The sequence below is a fragment of the Eulemur rufifrons genome, chromosome 30 (assembly GCF_041146395.1).
Source record: "Eulemur rufifrons isolate Redbay chromosome 30, OSU_ERuf_1, whole genome shotgun sequence".
Taxonomy (NCBI): Eukaryota; Metazoa; Chordata; class Mammalia; order Primates; family Lemuridae; genus Eulemur; species Eulemur rufifrons.
Genome location: NC_091012.1, coordinates 21072008 through 21089349, shown reverse-complemented (window position 1 = coordinate 21089349; position 17342 = coordinate 21072008). Strand labels below are relative to the sequence as shown.

Sequence of the window (17342 nt, the reverse complement as noted above, 5' to 3'; positions counted from 1 at the left end):
CTCCTTTCGCCTGTGCAGGCTCTTCCTGTCTTCATTCACCTTCACATGGCTGAGTCCTTCAAGTCCTTCTTGTCCTCCAACTCTCCCCTCAGCCCTAGCCTCACTGACTCCCCCACCCATCACTCCCAAATATCACCCTGATTGATGTTCTTCAAAGTTGTCATCACTATTCTTAGTTGTTTTATGTTGATTTTTGTTTATTACTGGCTTCCTCACTAAACCAGAATCTTCAGGGAAGCGGTGACCCGTAACACCAGGGCTTAGCACAGTGCGGGGACAGCAGCAGCTTCCTAGATTTTTGTTGACCGACAAAAAAATTCAGGTAGTACTGGCCGTCATCTGCTTGTAGCACCTCTGATCCAAGGACCCTGCTTTTTTCCCTTCATAGCACGACCTGTTATTTTGAAATTAACGCAAGTATTTACTTGTCGATTCCGTTCTCCACCACAAAACACACACATACACTCACAGGAGCTCTAGGGCACAAAATGTGTGCCCCCTTAGGGCAGGGATGAGGCCCGATTTTGCACACAGCTATATTTTCAGTACCTGGCACAGCCAGGATTCACAGCGTCTTTAGTAGCTCTATGAGGAGTTTGACCCCTCCAGTGAGGGGCTTGCTTTTCTGTCTTCACCCTCTGTTCTCAACCCTCCACTCCCACCGCCATCCTGAAGGCGCCCAAGGGGGACGGGGCTTTTCCATTCCTTCGTTCCCTCCTTAGTCTGTTGGTTGATTTGTTGGCTCGTTCACTCTTTCCTTCGCACGTTCATTCCACTCCCCCCCCCCCCCCCACCCAAGCAGCACCCAGCCGGTTCGCGCCGCTCCCCAGCGGTCTGGCCAGACACACCTCCCCGTTCCGCCCCGCCCCTAACCCCGCCCCTTTCTGCCCCGCCCCCTCCCCAGGCCAATCGGGTCCGGGACCGGGGCGGGGCCTCGCTCCCCCAGTACCCCCGGCAGAGCCCGCGACTCCGGAAACGCGCCCCGGGGCTGCTGGGCTCAGCCGGGCGCTGGCGGCTCCGTGGCGCTTCCTGCCACGCCGGGCCTGCCTGGGCCGCACCAACGCCGCTCTGCTGAGGCCGCGTGTCAGCCGTGTCAGCCGCCGCCGGGCCCGGGTGAGCGTGCGGGCCGCGGGAGGATTGCGGGGGGGTGCGGGAGAGAGTGCGGGCCGAAGTGATCACGAGGGTGGCACAAGGATGTGCGGGCCGAAGTGAGCGTGCGGGGCCGCGGGAGAGTGTGCGATGGGGGGTGGGCGTCTCTGGGTCTGTGGCGAGCTGCTTGGCCTTGAAGCTAGCCAGAGAGGGGGAACAGGTCCCGGATGACTGGTACGACGAGGCCCGAAGGCCTTCCCGCGGCGGGCGGGGGGCGGCGGTCAGGGGCGGGAATCACGGACATGCAGAGGCCTGCTCTGCTCTTTGGGGGACGCTAGGGGTTAGGACCCGGTCTGGAGCGGAGAGAGAGGACCCCCGCCCCAAGCGCAAAGAAAGCCAAGGGGGTGGGGGCGTTATGGGGGAAGGATGGTTAAAAGACTTTTCCCCAGTCTGGGGGGAAGGATGGAGCTGATGTCTGGGGCCCAGGATGGGTGGGCTGGGGTTGATTCCTGCTGGGGGTGTTCCTCCTTTGCTTTCGGGTTGAGGGGGTCCAGCCTCAGCCTGGCGGGGAGGTTGGGGGCAGGTAGGTAGCGTAGAGCCTGAGACCTGTGGTGAGAGAGGGGAAGGGGGCAGCCCTGGCTGCGTGAAGGCCAGTTCAGGGCCCTCTGTCTAAACAGGGCTTTTTCTCTTGCCCTCCTGGGGGCCACCATTTCCCACTCCAGTGCCTCCCCGCCATTAAACTCCTTTGCTGGCTCCTCCAGTCTATATTTGGATGATTAATTACATGCCTTTTTCCACACACACCCCCCACTCGCCTGCTGCCCAAAGCCCGTGGTCCCTTTCAAACATCCCCCCCATTCCTGGCCCTCTTCCCGGAGGACCCACCCTGTTCCAACTGATGCCCTCCAGCCAGCCTTGGCCTAGCTGGGCTGGCAGCCCCTTCCAGTCTCCTTGGTCAGTGAAACATTTCCTCTTCAACCTCAATCCCAACATTTTTCCTTTACAAGAGGATTTCACATGGGATTGCTGTAACAGCACCTCCCCTAGGTACTAATGCTGCCTCACCCCTTCCTCTGTCCTTCCCCTCCCCCCATGGGCCTTTAAGAAGCAGCAGTTTGCACAGTGTCTGGCACAGTTCAGAACATTCCCCCAAAATGTTATTGAATCTCTATTTAGAATCAAATTGAGCAGTGATTTTCAGCCTTCTGTCTGTGAAAGACCCCTTGGAAAAGCTCTTAGAAAGTGTGCATTCTCTTCTGACCATCAGCACAGACTCGGAGAGAGTGGGCTCCCATTTTGGGAGGCTCCTGGGCAGGAATCCTGTCTGATGAGAGCTAGAGATGAGGGAACCTCCAGATTCTAGACAGGCCCAGTGTTAAGGAAGTGCAGCCCCTCGTCATACATAATCTCTTGGAGTGTTTATGAAAAATGCAGGTTCTTTGGCCCCACCAAGACCTGCTACTCTGCCACTTAAGTTCTCAGTGAACTCCAAACCAGGTTTCGAACCCAAGGATCCAGCCCTTGCCTAACCAGCCTCCTTGGGATTTGCACAGCATCCCACCCAACCCCCAGTTCAGAATCTTTTCTATCCAGGCAGTGTAACCTGAAGAGAGCTATACTTACAATTTATTTTGATTTTTAGTAAGATGCCATACATCTTCTTGGGGAAATGGGAACATAAACCTTTCCTCAATTAAGTACAACAAACTACGAAATCCCCTTCTGGTCTACCTTCTGGCTTTTTATAGGAGCGATAGAAGATGGAAACCTAAACAGAGAGACAGGTGCCCAAGCAAAGTGAGAGAGGAAACAGATGCCTTCCCACCCACACACACAGAAAAAGACACACACAGACACAAATATCCCGAGAGAAACAGACTTTTTCCTGGTGAGACATCCTCTCTTTTGGCCCTTCAGGATTCTGCTACTTTGAGTAGCAGCCTGTTTGCACGGTGCAGGCTTGGGCCAAGTGGGGCCTTTGCTTCCACCTCCTGGCTGGACACGACGGGGAGCACAGAGGCCAGGTCAGCGTGGCCCAGTGGCTGGCTGGGAGTCACTTCCCACCTGGCCGGGGTGCATCGGGATCTTCAGCTGAGCACTCACCACACAGGAGGACAGGTTCCTGGAAGGTGCACATGAGTCTGCTTTGGTTCACCTGAATTATTTCAATCCAACAGGTGGGACCTTACCTGCTGAGCTAGTCTCTGAGAATCGTTCTGAGACATGATGAGCCATCCCTGTGTGTCTCTTTTGGGTAAGTCTGAGTGTTTACCCACCATGTCTGATGGCCCCACCGGAGACCCCATGGGTGGGGATACAGGACATTGAGGAGTATCATTTTGGTTCCAGAAGGACTTATATTTTCCTTTATGTCAGTGTTGCTGAACTGTCTGCCCAGAGACAATTCTCTCAATCCAAGCAGCTCAAGTCAGGGAGAATTGGGAGTGCAGGTGATCATTTGGATGGGAGAGGCAGCTGAGGCACTCATCTGAAGGAGATCCCTTAGGAGTGGGGTTTCTTATGCCACCTTTAGGGCATATAAGCTCTGCCCCAGAACGGAAGTGAACACCACAAGCCACCTGTTGTCTTCCGGGTAAACTCATGCTTCAGGGCCTGAGGATGTTCTTCTACAGGTTCTTATTTAGATACTTGAGGGAGTCCAGGTGTTACTTAGCAGCCCTTGGAAGTTTCGGTAACCTGCCATATAGATAGGTCTTATCTGGGTGGCTTTGCTGCCTCTTCCCAACCCCAAGGCCCAGGGAAGGATGGAACCTGTCAGAGGAGATTGCTTGGCTATTTGTGCGATAGAATCAGTTGAATGCTGATCTTTTAGGCTCAGAGGCTACCTTTACTAGTAACCAGATCCTTGTGGGGAAGAGGAGTCCTAACCTCAAAGGTTAACTCGAAGACCCCCAATTATTCACCACTTTTTGTGACATGGGTTGGTTTTTGTCTCTGTTGAATTAAACTCTTAATTTCTCTTCTTTCAGATCAAAGTGAAAGGATTATTTTGGGCCTCTTAGTGTTTCTGATTCCATGCGATGCATTTGATTGAAATAAGTCAGTTAAAATTTACATTGTGATCTGAAGCACATAACAGGAAGATTTGTTCATTCATGTGAGCTCTCATGTTTTAGAACGCATAATTTTTCAAATTGCCAGGCACTCGATTAACATTGACATCATTATTTTCCACGTATTCTAGCATCAGATGTTTGTTAAACAGCTGCGGTGTACATGGTGCTTGGCTAGGTTCAGTGTGGAATCCGCATTTGACCTTGACAGAGCCTTTGCTCTCTGGGAGTTTATAGTCTTTAGACTAGCTTCAGATCTCATTTCAGGAAGGAGGATAGTACTATTTACATTAAGAGTTGAAGATTCGTTTTCCCATAGTATTTCTCCAAGCTTCTATTTCCCAGTTGTATGCAGGCAGAATGTGCACCCTACGAGATTTGGGGCATGCTTTTCTGCTGTGCCTTACATTCAAGGTCACCACTACCCTGTGTGTCCATCAGGTTCATCACAATGATTTTCATGTTCTGTTTGAAATTGCTCCGACCTCGATTCCCCAAGATCCATTTTAGGCAGGCAATGGACACCTGCGTTTGTCCCTTCTGTCACAGCATCCAACTTCTTTTCCTGATTAGTTCCACCATTTTAAAATGGAACGGTTGTGCAACATAGATCCTAAATAATCCGATGGCCTCTAGGCTTGATGATAATTTTAGTTTTAACTGCAGGAGGGATTCATGTGTATTATCTTCCTTAGTGATCTTCCTGTGCTGGTCCTGAAGCTCTTCACCTGATACACTTGGTTAATTACTCAGAATTTAGCTTCCTTTTGTGAAAGCACTGCCGGCTTTTTTCCTCCGTTTTTATGATCACCTTCTAATCTGATCACTGTAGATGGTGATCAGTCAGCCACTGAGAGCTGAGGCGCCTCACACTAAGTCCCCCAGGTGAACTGGTACATATTGGGGGTTCATGACACCCCCAATATAACTGGGTCCCTGGGCAGTGTACACTGCAAGAGATGGGAGAGACAAAGGCCCGGACACAAAAAGTAAGGTGAAAGGGTGTGGGGAGGTCAGGGGACCACCAGCATTCCAGTGAGCCAGGTGCTACTGACTGAAGTCCAGCACCCATTTTTATTCTCCTTTTCATGTTATAGATTACAGTGATTTCACGTGAAAAGCTTGTGGGTTACCAGTAAAGCATATAATCTAAACGGGAACAAAAGAGACCATGTACTTCTTTCTACTTTACTAGTTCCTCATTTACTGAGTCGTGAACTCAGGAGAGAGATAGGAACATTGCCTCAGGCTTAGAATAGCAAACTCCCCTTATCCGTTGGGCTGACATCCTTTGATCATTCTCTCCTAAAAGTCACAAGATCCCTTTTATCTATAGAAGCAGGAACACCTAGCTTGTTACTAAGCACAACTACGCCTTAAGGTATGTATAGATAGTATCCCTGAACTCAGCAGCTGTGGCCCATTCAGTGGAGGAACAAAGAGATCAGTACTTCTTACTGGGGGGGTTAGCTTCCCATCACCTGAGGGGTTCTACTGAGAAAGGGAGGGAAAGAACTCAACCTGGTGTTCTAAGAATTGGAGCCTGACGTCCCTTCTCCTGGGCTGACATTTTGCAATCTTCCTCTACAGCCGTGGGTGGCTTTTTATGAGGAGGCCCCCCAGGCTTTAAGGTGGGAGTCTGCTTTGCTGTGCTCCCAGATCGCTGGAATGTCCCCCAACTAGGCAGTTAACTTCTGCCCTTGTCTCCGCTCCTGCCCGGGCAGCATTCTTTCACCTCCTCTCCTCCCACGGCCTAGAAATGGGGTCCCTAAGCCCCGGTGGTCTTATGCCCATCAGGTACAGGAAAGGCCACTCCTCTTGCTACCCGGGAAAGGATAATTAACAACTCATTTGGGGGCTGTGGCTCCGGGATTTCAACAGTTAATGATGCCAATTAAGTAAAAACACTTCGGTAGGATTTGCTCAATTAAATGGAATACTTCAGGAGGATTTGCTCAATTAAACGTGGGTGGCTTGGAAGAACTGTGTGAGAGAGGGAGAGGGAGAGAATGCTGTGTCTCTATTACGCAGTGAGGGCATGTTAATAGCGTGATTTAAAGGCAGCCCCTCAAACACCCATATATACCACTAGGCTTAGCCGACACTGCCGGTCTGCCTTCTGATACAGAGTTGCATGTTATTTCTCTCTTCTCTGGTGTGGTTGGAAAAGTCTCAAATCTTGGGAGCTGGACATTAAGCAAGTTAGCCTCTTGGAGCCACGGCTTCCTTCTCCGTCAAATGCAGGCAGTGATAACCGTAGCCTGTGATAATGGAGTTCCGTGAAGGGGGACGCTCGGCTCCAGACACGTGTGGCAAGTGCTCCATAGGCGGAAGCTCACTCCCTCTAACACACCCTCCTCTGCGCACATTCATTCAGTCGCCCCCACGACTTCTCATGTGCCCTCTCAGTGCCCAGAGCTGCTGCAGACACTGGGGTTTGGGGATGACCAAGAGGGAGAAAGCCCCTGGCTTGTTGGAGCTGACATTTCTCCTGGGGAGAGTCAGGTAGAAACAGCAGTCGCAGGATAGCTTTTAGTGAGTGAGAGCGTTTTGAGTAGACTGTGACGGGGCTGGAGAGTGAAGACGTTCTGAGGAGGTGACATTGGAGTTGAGGCCTGAGTTCTTAGAAGGAGCTGCCTACGACAAGCCATCGGGATGGTATTCAGGGCAGGTTTGGAGGCCTTGAGGGCCACAGCCTTGGCCTATCTAGGACTGAATGTCACTGAGACGGGGGCAGGGAATGGGATTGAGGGGCTGGGCCAGGGCCTTGTAGAGGGGTTAAAGCTTAGGTCTCTGGCCTGAGGGCTGTGAGAAGAGGTCTATAACAGGTCATCTTTCTCAGAAGGTGCATATACACAATGTCCACCCTCCCCCCCCCCCGTTCCATTTGGCCACCAAACATCAGTGTCAATTGGAAATGAATTTTTTAAAAAATGAATTGTAATAGCAATTCATGACCACTTCATTTTGTTTGAGAAGCCAAAGCCAAACCAGACATCAGGATTCCAGGAAGAATCCAATAAGCCAGCAGGGCCCTGCACAGGTGACAGTGGGACACAGAGAGGCTTGGCTGCTGAGCACCTGGGGATTAACTCCCACTGGGGAAGCACGTGTGCCTGCAGCGTGTTGAAGGCGGCAATGGGCGTCCTTGGGCTTTGGGGCTAGATGAAGCCTTCTGCCCACGCACGCCCAAGGTGCTGACGGCTCGGGGGAGGAGCCGAGGAAGTTACAGCCCCACGGTCCTGCCTTTGGACTTGCTGGTCATCACCCTTCATAGACTGCCCACGAGTCCTGCCGGCCCTTTGCCCGTGTGGGAATCGTGAAAGCACTGTTCTTCTGACCCAGCCCGTCTCCTTGACCTCCGCCCTCGTCCTCGTGCATCTTCCTTATCCAAGGTCTACCAAAATCTAATCTGTCATGGGATGAGAGGGAGGAAAAACAAAGTGTACCAAAATCTTTTAAAATTGTTGCCCTTTTCTGATACCAATGAAATTCAGGTTGGTTATTAAAAATTCCCACATTACAGAAACAGGAAGCAGACCTTTCTAGGCCTTAACCCCATGTGGTCACACACACACATTGAAGTATAGGTGTGCTCATTCTAGCTCCAAGTCACTCTCAGTTTTTTCCTTTCTTCTCCTAAACTGCAAATATATGCTTAGCCATCTTCTCCCCTTCCCTTCCCCTCTTTGGGTTTTCAATCAAGAGTTATGCCTGCCTGTGTCTTCTCTGAAGGGTCACATTTTTGTAAGCCGCTGCACGTCATCCTCTGTTGGCCACCTATGGGCTTTCCTCCTGCTCTGAGTGTCCGGACTCTGCAGTGGGGTCTTCGGAGCGCTGAGCCACCATTTGCATTTATCCTCTCCCTCCTTTTGCTCATGACACTGGGATTATTTAGACTCTTCCTGTCGGTTATTATATTAATATATTGTTTTCCATCCTTTCCTTTCAACCTATCTGTGTCTCTATATTAATATTTAAAGGTTTTATATTTAGAGTTTCTTGATAGCGTATAGTTGAGCCTGTTTTTTCACCCTCTGCCCTCTGATGGTTTAGTTCGGCAATCTTGGTGTTTGTTTCTGTTTGCCCATCTGCTCTTTTTCCTCTTTTTCTTCACCCTTCTTCTTTTGGATTATTTTTAGTATGTATTTTATCTCTACTGTTGGCCTAGTAGCACGCATCTTAGAGTAGAGTCTTAGAGTGCTTGCCACGACACACAGTCATGTTTTACTCCACGTGTGTTATAAACCAACACACTACCTTGTTGTTACTTTTGCTTTAAACGGCCAGTTATTTTTTAAAGATATAAAAATGAGAGGAATCACTTCTCGGCCTTTTGGCTAAGATCAAGTATAACGACGGGGGGGGGGGGGTAAAGTATTTTCTCTTTCCCTCCATTTTCATGTTCCTGGTGCTCTTCTTGCCTTTGTGTAGATCCAGGTTTCCACCTGGTATCATTTGCCTTCCACCTGAAAAACTTCCTTCGATTATTTCTTACAGTACAGACCTGCTGCTGATGAATTCTCCAAGCTTTTGTCTGAAAACACTTTTATTTTCCCTTCATTTTTGAAAAATATTTTCCTTGAGTATAGAAATCTAGGTTAACAGGTTTTTTTTTCTTTTTCTTTTAGCACCTTAAAAATATCATTCAGTTGTTTTCTGGCTTGTCCGTTTTCTGATAAGAAGACAACAATTACTCTTTGTTCCTTTGTTCCTTCTTCATTCTCATCTTTGTAAAGTAGCCAGAGGAACAAAAGGCAGTTTCTTTCCTCTTGCTACTTTAGGATTTTCTCTTTATCACTGGTTTTCAGAAATTTGATTATGATGTGTCTTTTTAAATCTTGCTAGGGGTTGGCTGGGCTTCTTGGATCTATGAATTTACAGTTTTCATCAAATTTGGAAAATGTTCAAGCCATTATTTCTTAAACTGTGTTTTGTATCCCCTCCCCATTTTCTTCACCTTCTCAGATTCTAGTTACGTGGGTGTTTGACCACTTCATATCCCCAGGCCACTGACACCCTGTTTGTTTTTAAAAACTTTTGTCCTCTCTGAGCTTCATTTGAGATAGTTTCTATTGCTATGTCTTCAAGTTCTCTAATTTTTTTTTTTTTTTTTTGCTGTGCCTACTATGGTATTAATATCCAGTGAAATTTTCATCTTAAATATTATAGTTTTCACCTCCAAAAGTTACATTTGGTTCTTTTCGTATCTTGTATTTCTCTCACTATATTCCTGTTTTTCTTTCAATACTTGTACATAGTTAAACTAGCTGTTATCCCTGCTTGTTGAGTCCTGTCACCCTTGCCATGGGTCACATATTTGTGCCTCTTGGCATCTCGGTAATTTTGGTTGAATACTGGACATGAAGATTATGTTGTTGAGTGTCTGGATTTGGGGAGGTAGTTATCTGTGGATCAGTTTGATCCTTTTGAGGCCTAGTTTTAAGCCTTTTAAAGGCAGGTCTTCTGTAGCTTTGGCTATATGGATAGGTCAGCCTTACTACTAAGGCGTGACCCCTCTGGATTCTCTACTGAATGTCACAGATGCCCACAGAGGACACTCTATGCCGGTTGGTCAGACCTTTGACATCTCCCTACCTTTGTGTGTCCCGGGAATTGTTCTGCTTACAGCTTCCTGGTCATTCTTTTCCCGGGCTTTTGGAGCTTCACTCAGTGCATGCGTGGCTTGGCAGTCAGGAAACACTCCAGGGGAGCCTTATGCAGACTTTTGAATCTTGTTTTTCTGCATCACTCACTCCTTTCTGGAACTCCGCTCTGCAACTTCCAGCTGCCTCAGCCACTCTCAATGCTGGTCTGTGTCCTCTCAGCTTGGCGAGGTCTCTAAGCGCTGTCGGCCCCCCTCCCTACGCTGACGATCTGGAAATTGCCTCCGGGCAGAGAGCTGGGGTGGTGATCGGGCTCACCTCAGTTGCTTCCCTTCTCCCGGGATCGTGATCCTGTGCTTCCTGCTGCCCGAGGTCTGAAAGCTCATTGTTTCGCTTCTATTGTCTCCAGTCTTCTACTTGTTTATGACAGGCCGTGAAACCGGTCCTGGTTACTCCATCACAGCCACAAGTGGACGTTTCCATCGGTCCTTCTTAACATAACATCTTTAATTTTATGGAAAAGTCTTTCTCCTTGAGTGAGTATAAAAAGGCTTCCTTTTCATTTAATTATGAGTTGAATTGAATTGACACCAGAACAGGAGCTGTGACTGTCACTTTGAAGTCACTGAAGTGGGAGCCTATGGTGCAGATGTCCGCGGTAGAATCTTATGATATTTTACACGTTTTGCAATTTGGAAGAGAAAGGTAACTTGTACAAATCGTTCAGATCTTTTATTTAGCAATTTAGCGTTTGAGGGTCTTACCTTTGAGGCTGATTTTTCCAGCTGTTTTGTTCAGCTTTTCATTTTGTCGAGTGTGTTGGAGAAATGGTCTCACCTGCAGCTGTCTCGCTTTCGCCGGGGGAATTATTGCAGTGGGGTGTGGCTTTTGAGGGCCTCGCCGCTGGTCAGGAAGCCCCGGCTCCGGCTCCTCACTGCCTCTCCCCCCTCCAGTGGCCTGATCCAGTTTGTTGTTGCCTCTACGAAGTCAGAAAGGATGTCTTGCTAGTTATTTCTTCTGACAATCCTTCGGGTGTGAGCATGGACTGTTCGAGGCTTGCTGTCAGGAGGCCCGTGGCGGCCTGTCTCTGAGAGCCAGTCTCCCTGCCTTTGCCCCTCTGTCTGTCTGTCCGCTCCCGCTGTGCCTGGCCTGGCGCCCACCGGCCTTGTCGTGGCTCCCTCTGGCCTGCTGCGTGACTTCTTTGCTGGCCCTTGCCCTGCACGAGGTGCGCTTTCTCAGGTGTGCCAGTGCTCGGCCCGCACGTGAGAGAAGCCTCCACAAGACCCGAAACCAGGGAAAAGGAAGTTGCCAGTCTCATCCCAGGGGACCCGGAGACAGGACTATTGTCACTCATGGCTTTTTTCACTTTCCTTAGCTTCACCTGCTCCCCAGGGTCTTGCCCTTCCCCAGGACGGAGCCCCAGGAAACCAGGTCCTGGCAGTCCCTCTTGAGACGCCGGAGGCCCAGGTGAGCTGCGCGTCCCCTGCCCTGCTTGGGATTCCGCCACTGCTCCCTGATTCTGGCCTCGGCCTCTGCCTCCTGCCCCAGCATGACTCACGGCAGAGTGTGACCCCAGCCACCGCCTTCCTGCCCTCCCTCTGCTTCTCTTCTGGAGGCTGCCAAGGAATGGAAGCCCACTGGGCTTGGCGTTCCCATCGTCCAGGTGGGGGAGCTGAGTTTCCATTCCAGGAAAGTGACTGAACTGAGGTCCCTTCAGAAGACTGTGGGAGGCCAGGGCCGTAGCCCAGGTCTCCTGGCACTTGCTCAGGTTCTCTTCTCAGGACTTGTTGGGGCTTGTGGTCAGATATCCTTGTTAGCAACACGCACCTGCTCCAGGTCCTTACCTCTCGTCCCTGGCGTCACTGGCACTTGCCCCTGTCTCATTCTAGAATGGGTGGAAAGACTGATTATCCCTGGGAATTCTTTCAGGATTTGGTGACATTTGATGATGTGGCGTGCTACCTCACCAAAAGGCAGTGGCTGAGGCTGGACCCTGAGCAGAGGGCGCTGGCATATTATGGGAACGTGACCTCCGTGGGTAAGGATGCCTCAGCCCTTCCCCACATTAGCCATCTACTGGGAGTTGGGGGCGGCGGGGGGCGGGGGGACATGACTAGCACCATACAAGCTCACCTTGTCCCTGGGGTGTGGGGAAATACAAAGGGTCTGCCACACCTGACATCTCAGAGTGGCACAGAAAGAACCACCTTTGGTCTTTTATTGGGAAAGACATTGTAACAAACTTGCCACTCCAATGTAGAATACTCTTTTTAACCCACGAATCATACAAATTGCATGGCCATTGGACTTAGTTTCTTTTGAGAGAGGCTGACAGGCTCATGCTCCTCCTGTTCACCCCTCAGGGTCTACATGTGTGGGGTGAGGAGGATTTTTTAGGAGGAACTTTTGGGAATCGTGGAAGTCTGTGGGTCTGGGAAGAGCAAGAAATCTGATGTGGGGGTGCCGAGGGGTGCACAAGGAGGAGGCGGGGCAGGGGCCAGCTCCCCGGGTGGGCCCAGAGCCTGGCTTCCTCCGGTCCTGGAAGGAGCAGCCCTGGGGAAGCGCATTTGGACTGAAGGAATGCCTGTCGGAGGTCACAGCTAGCCTCGTCTTTGAGGACTGAAAGGGGTTCCCCTGTTCCTGCACCATTCTCATATCATCTCTGGCTGTCCCTGTCACCCATGCCTTCTCCATGGGCAGGAGCTCCTGTTTTGAATCCTGCCTTGGTCTCTCACCTGGCACAAGGACAAGTGCTATTGCTATCAGACCCATCCATCCACACAGACCCAGCTAAGTGCTCTGGTGAGTGAGGAAGAAACCTAAAGAAATGTGAGGAAACGGGGGGGGCCATGATGGAGCCGCTGTGGGGTTTGGGTTAGGGTTGGGGGGGGTCCAGCTGAGCTCTTGAGGTTGAGGTTAGAATCGAGAGAGCCAGCTGAGCTTTGGGGGAATTCGGGTTAGGGTTGGGAGGCCCATGCCGGGTGGGGAGGCCTCCTCAGGACCGCTTTGGTGGGGCATGTCCAGGAGTCAGGCCCCTCTGCCGTCCTTCCGGTCGCTTCCGGCTCAGGCCCGGTGCTCAGCTGCTATGTCAGGAGGAAGAGGATTCTGGACAGAGGAGATTAACCTCCTTCCTTCCTCCTGTGCAGACTGCGGTGTCTTGTGTTTGTCGTTTCAGAAAGCACCTCGTTGACCCAGCAGCAGATGATGGGGGAAGACACCCAGCCACAGGAGATGGCGTCCACAAGCTCCCCAAGGGCCGGTGACCCCAGCCCTGAGGTCAAACAGAATGGGGATTCTGAGGGGAAGGGAGGGAGCCCACAGAATGTGCCTATAGAACATCATTTTGCATGTAAAGAGTGTGGGGACGCCTTTCGGCTTAAAGTCCTCCTCGTTCAGCACCAGAGGGTCCACAGCGAGAAAAAGGTCTGGGAATGCGGCGATTGCGGGAGGGTCTTCGCGGGGGTGTCGGAGTTTAATGAGCACAGGAAAAGCCACGTGGCCGCAGAGCCCCGGCCTGGCCCCAGTTGGGCCCTGGAAGATGCAGGGGAGAAGAGGGAGCAAATGGAGAGGGAGGCGAAGCCCTTCGAGTGCAAGGAGTGCGGGAAGCGGTTTAAGAAGAACGCGGGCCTTAGTCAGCACCTGAGGGTGCACAGCCGCGAGAAGCCCTTCGTCTGCGACGAGTGCGGCCGGTCCTTCAAAGTCAACACCCACCTCTTCCGCCATCAGAAGCTTCACACTGCGGAAAAGCCTTTTGCCTGCAAGGTGTGCGGCAGGGATTTCCTGGATCGCCAGGAACTGCTCAAGCACCAGCGGATGCACACCGGCCACCTGCCCTTCGACTGCGACGACTGCGGCAAGTCCTTCCGAGGGGTCAACGGGCTGGCCGAGCACCAGCGCATCCACAGCGGGGCCAAGCCGTACGGGTGTCCGCACTGCGGCAAGCTGTTCCGGCGGAGCTCGGAGCTCACCAAGCACCGGCGCATCCACACGGGCGAAAAGCCGTACGCGTGCGGCCAGTGCGGCAAGGCGTTCCGCCAGAGCTCCAGCCTGCTGGAGCACGCGCGCATCCACAGCGGCGAGCGGCCCTACGCGTGCGGCGAGTGTGGCAAGGCCTTCCGCGGGCCCTCCGACCTCATCAAGCACCGGCGCATCCACAGCGGACTGAAGCCCTACGCGTGCGACAAGTGCGGCAAGGCCTTCCGCAGGAGCTCGGGCCTGAGCCGCCACCGGCGCATCCACAGCGGGGCCTGGCGCTGCGAGTGCGGCGAGTGCGGCCGAGTCTTCAAGAGGCGCTCGGCGCTGCAGAAGCACCAGCCGAGCCACCTCGAGTAGCGGAGCCCGGCCCGCGGCCAGCCGGGGGGGCCCCCCGGAGGGCATGGCACAGTCAAAGGAGATGAACAGTTTTGTAGCACTTATATATTTTGTCGTCCGAAAGATTGAGACCAATTTATACTGCCACCAGCAATTTCTAAGTGTACATGTTTCCCATTGAGGCCATCGAGAGTAGCTTTTTCCATTTTAACTTAGTTTGGCTAGTTTTAACTGGCAGAAAGTACCATCAGGGTATTGAAATCCGCACGCCTCGAATCCCAGATGGAGAGAAGAGAAAGCCGGATGTGGAGGTGGGGAGGGGCTTGAAGTTCATCTACCCAAGCTCCCCCGCCCCCAGGGAAACAACGATGGCGTCAATATAATGTGATCCCAGCTTTCCCCGAGAGAAGATTGCCCCAAAGTATTTTGGCCTACTTGAATTTATAAATTTTTAGGGATGCAAATAGAACACTCAAATGTCTTATAATATTTAATTTATTAATTTAGTCATACATACATATTATAAATCACGTATCATATAGAATAATATATTAATTTAGAAAATACTCCTTTTTGCCACACTGTTTCATGAAATCATTTTATTCTAACTCCTCACGTGCATTTTTGACCTCACCGTCTTCACCAGCATGGGAGACCATTGAGTCATCAGACAGTATCAAAGCACATCCAGTGACTTCCATCCAAGCTGTGCACAGTAGCGCCGTGACAATCCCTGCATGAGGCTCTCACTACAGATTTTCTCCTAAGCCATAAAGACATATGTGCATAACATTAGGGACAATTTTTAACTTGCCCTGTAACTCTACAACATAATCACTTGAGGTAGTTCTTTTTCAAATGACCTTTCAAAGGCTTTTTAAGAAATGTTATTGTGAGGTCATACTCCTAGTAATAATTACTGAATCTTGGCTTAATGTCTTGTGTCCTTTTTCTTAAACCAGTTCAATCTGGTGACCCCTATACATATCCAAAACTAGCATCAATTGCGGTTGCCTTGGACTAATGGGTCTTCTCCTCAAGCAGCACCATTTTGTTCTAGATAAAGTAGTTGAGACCACCCCCCTGATAAGAGAGAAGTCTCAAGGACTCGAGTATAAGGTGACTCCTTTTTGGAAACAAGAGCCTCTCAAATCAGGCCTAGATGGCACTTCTCCGACCCACCGTTTCCAGCTCTATAAAATGGGGCGGTTACAGTACCTACCTCCTAAGGCGATCATGAGGACTGCATCGTGCCTGCAGAGCATGGAGGTACACACAGTCAGCGAAGGCCATCTGCTGTCATTGTCACAGTCATTGCTGTCATTCTATGGCTCGTTAGAACCAGGCCTCCTGACTGCTAGTCTCATCCTCTTTTCTCTCATGTGGTGACTTTAATACTGTCTCCATTTTCTTGCATGCAGATTGCAAGTGCATCTCCTTTGACTAGTTATCAAGTTACCTTTGGATATATTGACTTTATATAGCAGTTCTTTCTATATCGATTGTGATGTTCTCTTTTCCAATTTTATTGCTTTGCTCTTTGTAGCAGTTTTATTACATTTTTGTTGTACAAGTTTTTAATTTTTACATATCCAAGCATTCATTTTTATCCACTAAGTCTTAATTTTCATCGCTTCCGTAGTTAGATATGACATTTTCTTCTAGAATTTTATGTACAAATGAAAAGTTGAGACCCCTGCCCATCGGAAGGTGGATGCACCAGATGGGCAGGCCGGATGGGAATGGGCCGGAGAGGCAGGCTCTTCCCTCATCCAAGATGCAGACTCCGTGTAATCTGTGGGCAGCACTTGACTATCCAAACTGGCCGCCCAGGCACGCCGGAGACGCTTCCATCACAGATTGGCCAGAGCACTCTGACTGTCCATCAGTATAGCCTCAGCGGCCAGCAGCAGGGCTTGGCCTCACCTAGCTCGGTGGGGTGGTCCAAACTTGGTCTGGCAGCAGCCTGGCCATCCTTCAAGCTCCCGGGAGCCTTGGCAATGCCCAGTGTGGATTCAGTGACTGAACAGCAAATCCACCCAAGAGACATCTTGGACACAGAAGACACACCTGACTTATGTCACGTGGACCACATCCTCCTCCCAGCCAGTGACTACAACTAGAAAGAGATCCATTTGGTGGCTTCTGCTTTGGGCAACTAGGGGGCAATTCACCCACGTGTTCTGGAGTCACTTCCTGCAGCCACACTTAAGAGGGGCAACAGAGCAGAGGCTCAGAGAGGAGCCACGCCCCTCTGGTGGCCTATGCGTCATGCTGATAGAAGCTGGTCCTACCAGGCCTGGGCTTTGACTTGCAGCAGCCGTGCCCAGGAGGGGCACTAAAGCTAAGGTTTGGAGGGCAGCGAAGCCCTTCTGACAGCCTCTGGCATACAATAGGAGCTGGTCATCCCAAGGCTAGGCTGTCATTTCCAGCATCCTTCCCCAGGAGGAACAGCTGCAAGGGCTGGCAAGGAACCCGGTCCCTCCAGTGGCCTACAGAGGCTACAGATAGAAGCTGGCCACACCAGGGCTGTGTTGTGATTTCCCAGCACCTGTGCAGGGGGGGGTCTGTAGGGGCCCAGAGAGGAAGTGTGCCCTCCTGATGGGCCCACCAGGCTCGGCGCCAGCCGCAACCCAGAAGGGATTTTCAGGATCCTTTCCTTGGAAGCAAGGTCCGATAATGACCCTTGTGACCTCGGCCAGGAGGTCCTCACAGATGGCCCCCAGGCCACCACAGTGGCCCTGTGCAACATCTCCATCCTGACCTCCAGGCTGGAGAGAATCCAACAGCACTTGTTACATAGCTATTCGTTTCGCTCCTTGGGCCCCAGTTCTTACGGTAGTCGTGAATCTGTCTGAAGTCACTGCTTTCTTCTCGGATCACTCTTTGCAAACTGTTCTGATGTGTTTTGTACAGCTGTCATTTGGCAGTGAATGTTGGCATCTAGCAGGGGCACCTTTACCTAGAAGATCTCTGCCATTTCTTGCCCGTTCACTCATCGTTTCTCGGGTGTTACGAAGGATCCCGGTGAAGTCTAGGTACAGCATTAACTCGGAACGTAGCACAGTCATCACTGCTTCCAGCCAGGACACGATGTCTTGGCATCCCTTCCTGCCCTCCCTGACCTTTCCCCATTTCTGGTTTTATGATTTTCTTTCAAACAGCTCCTCTTTTAGAGTTAACACTAAAGATCGCGTCTTTTCTGTCACGGTCGACGAACAGCTGCTCGTGGTGTTTGCGGTGGAATCTGCTCTCTTCAGAC

At 50.9% G+C, this 17342-nt stretch overlaps 1 protein-coding gene across 1 annotated transcript; it reads left to right on the top strand.

Annotated features, from left to right (window-relative positions):
• The first annotated feature begins 1006 nt into the window (after positions 1 to 1006).
• On the top strand, positions 1007 to 14512 carry ZNF275 (zinc finger protein 275). Its single transcript, XM_069463550.1, has 6 exons — positions 1007 to 1113; positions 3267 to 3343; positions 11145 to 11236; positions 11699 to 11807; positions 12470 to 12571; positions 12945 to 14512. Exons 2-6 carry the CDS (start codon positions 3313 to 3315, stop codon positions 14099 to 14101), a joined length of 1491 nt encoding a protein of 496 aa, XP_069319651.1. The 5' UTR covers positions 1007 to 1113; positions 3267 to 3312; the 3' UTR covers positions 14102 to 14512.
• Positions 14513 to 17342: the final 2830 nt, after the last annotated feature.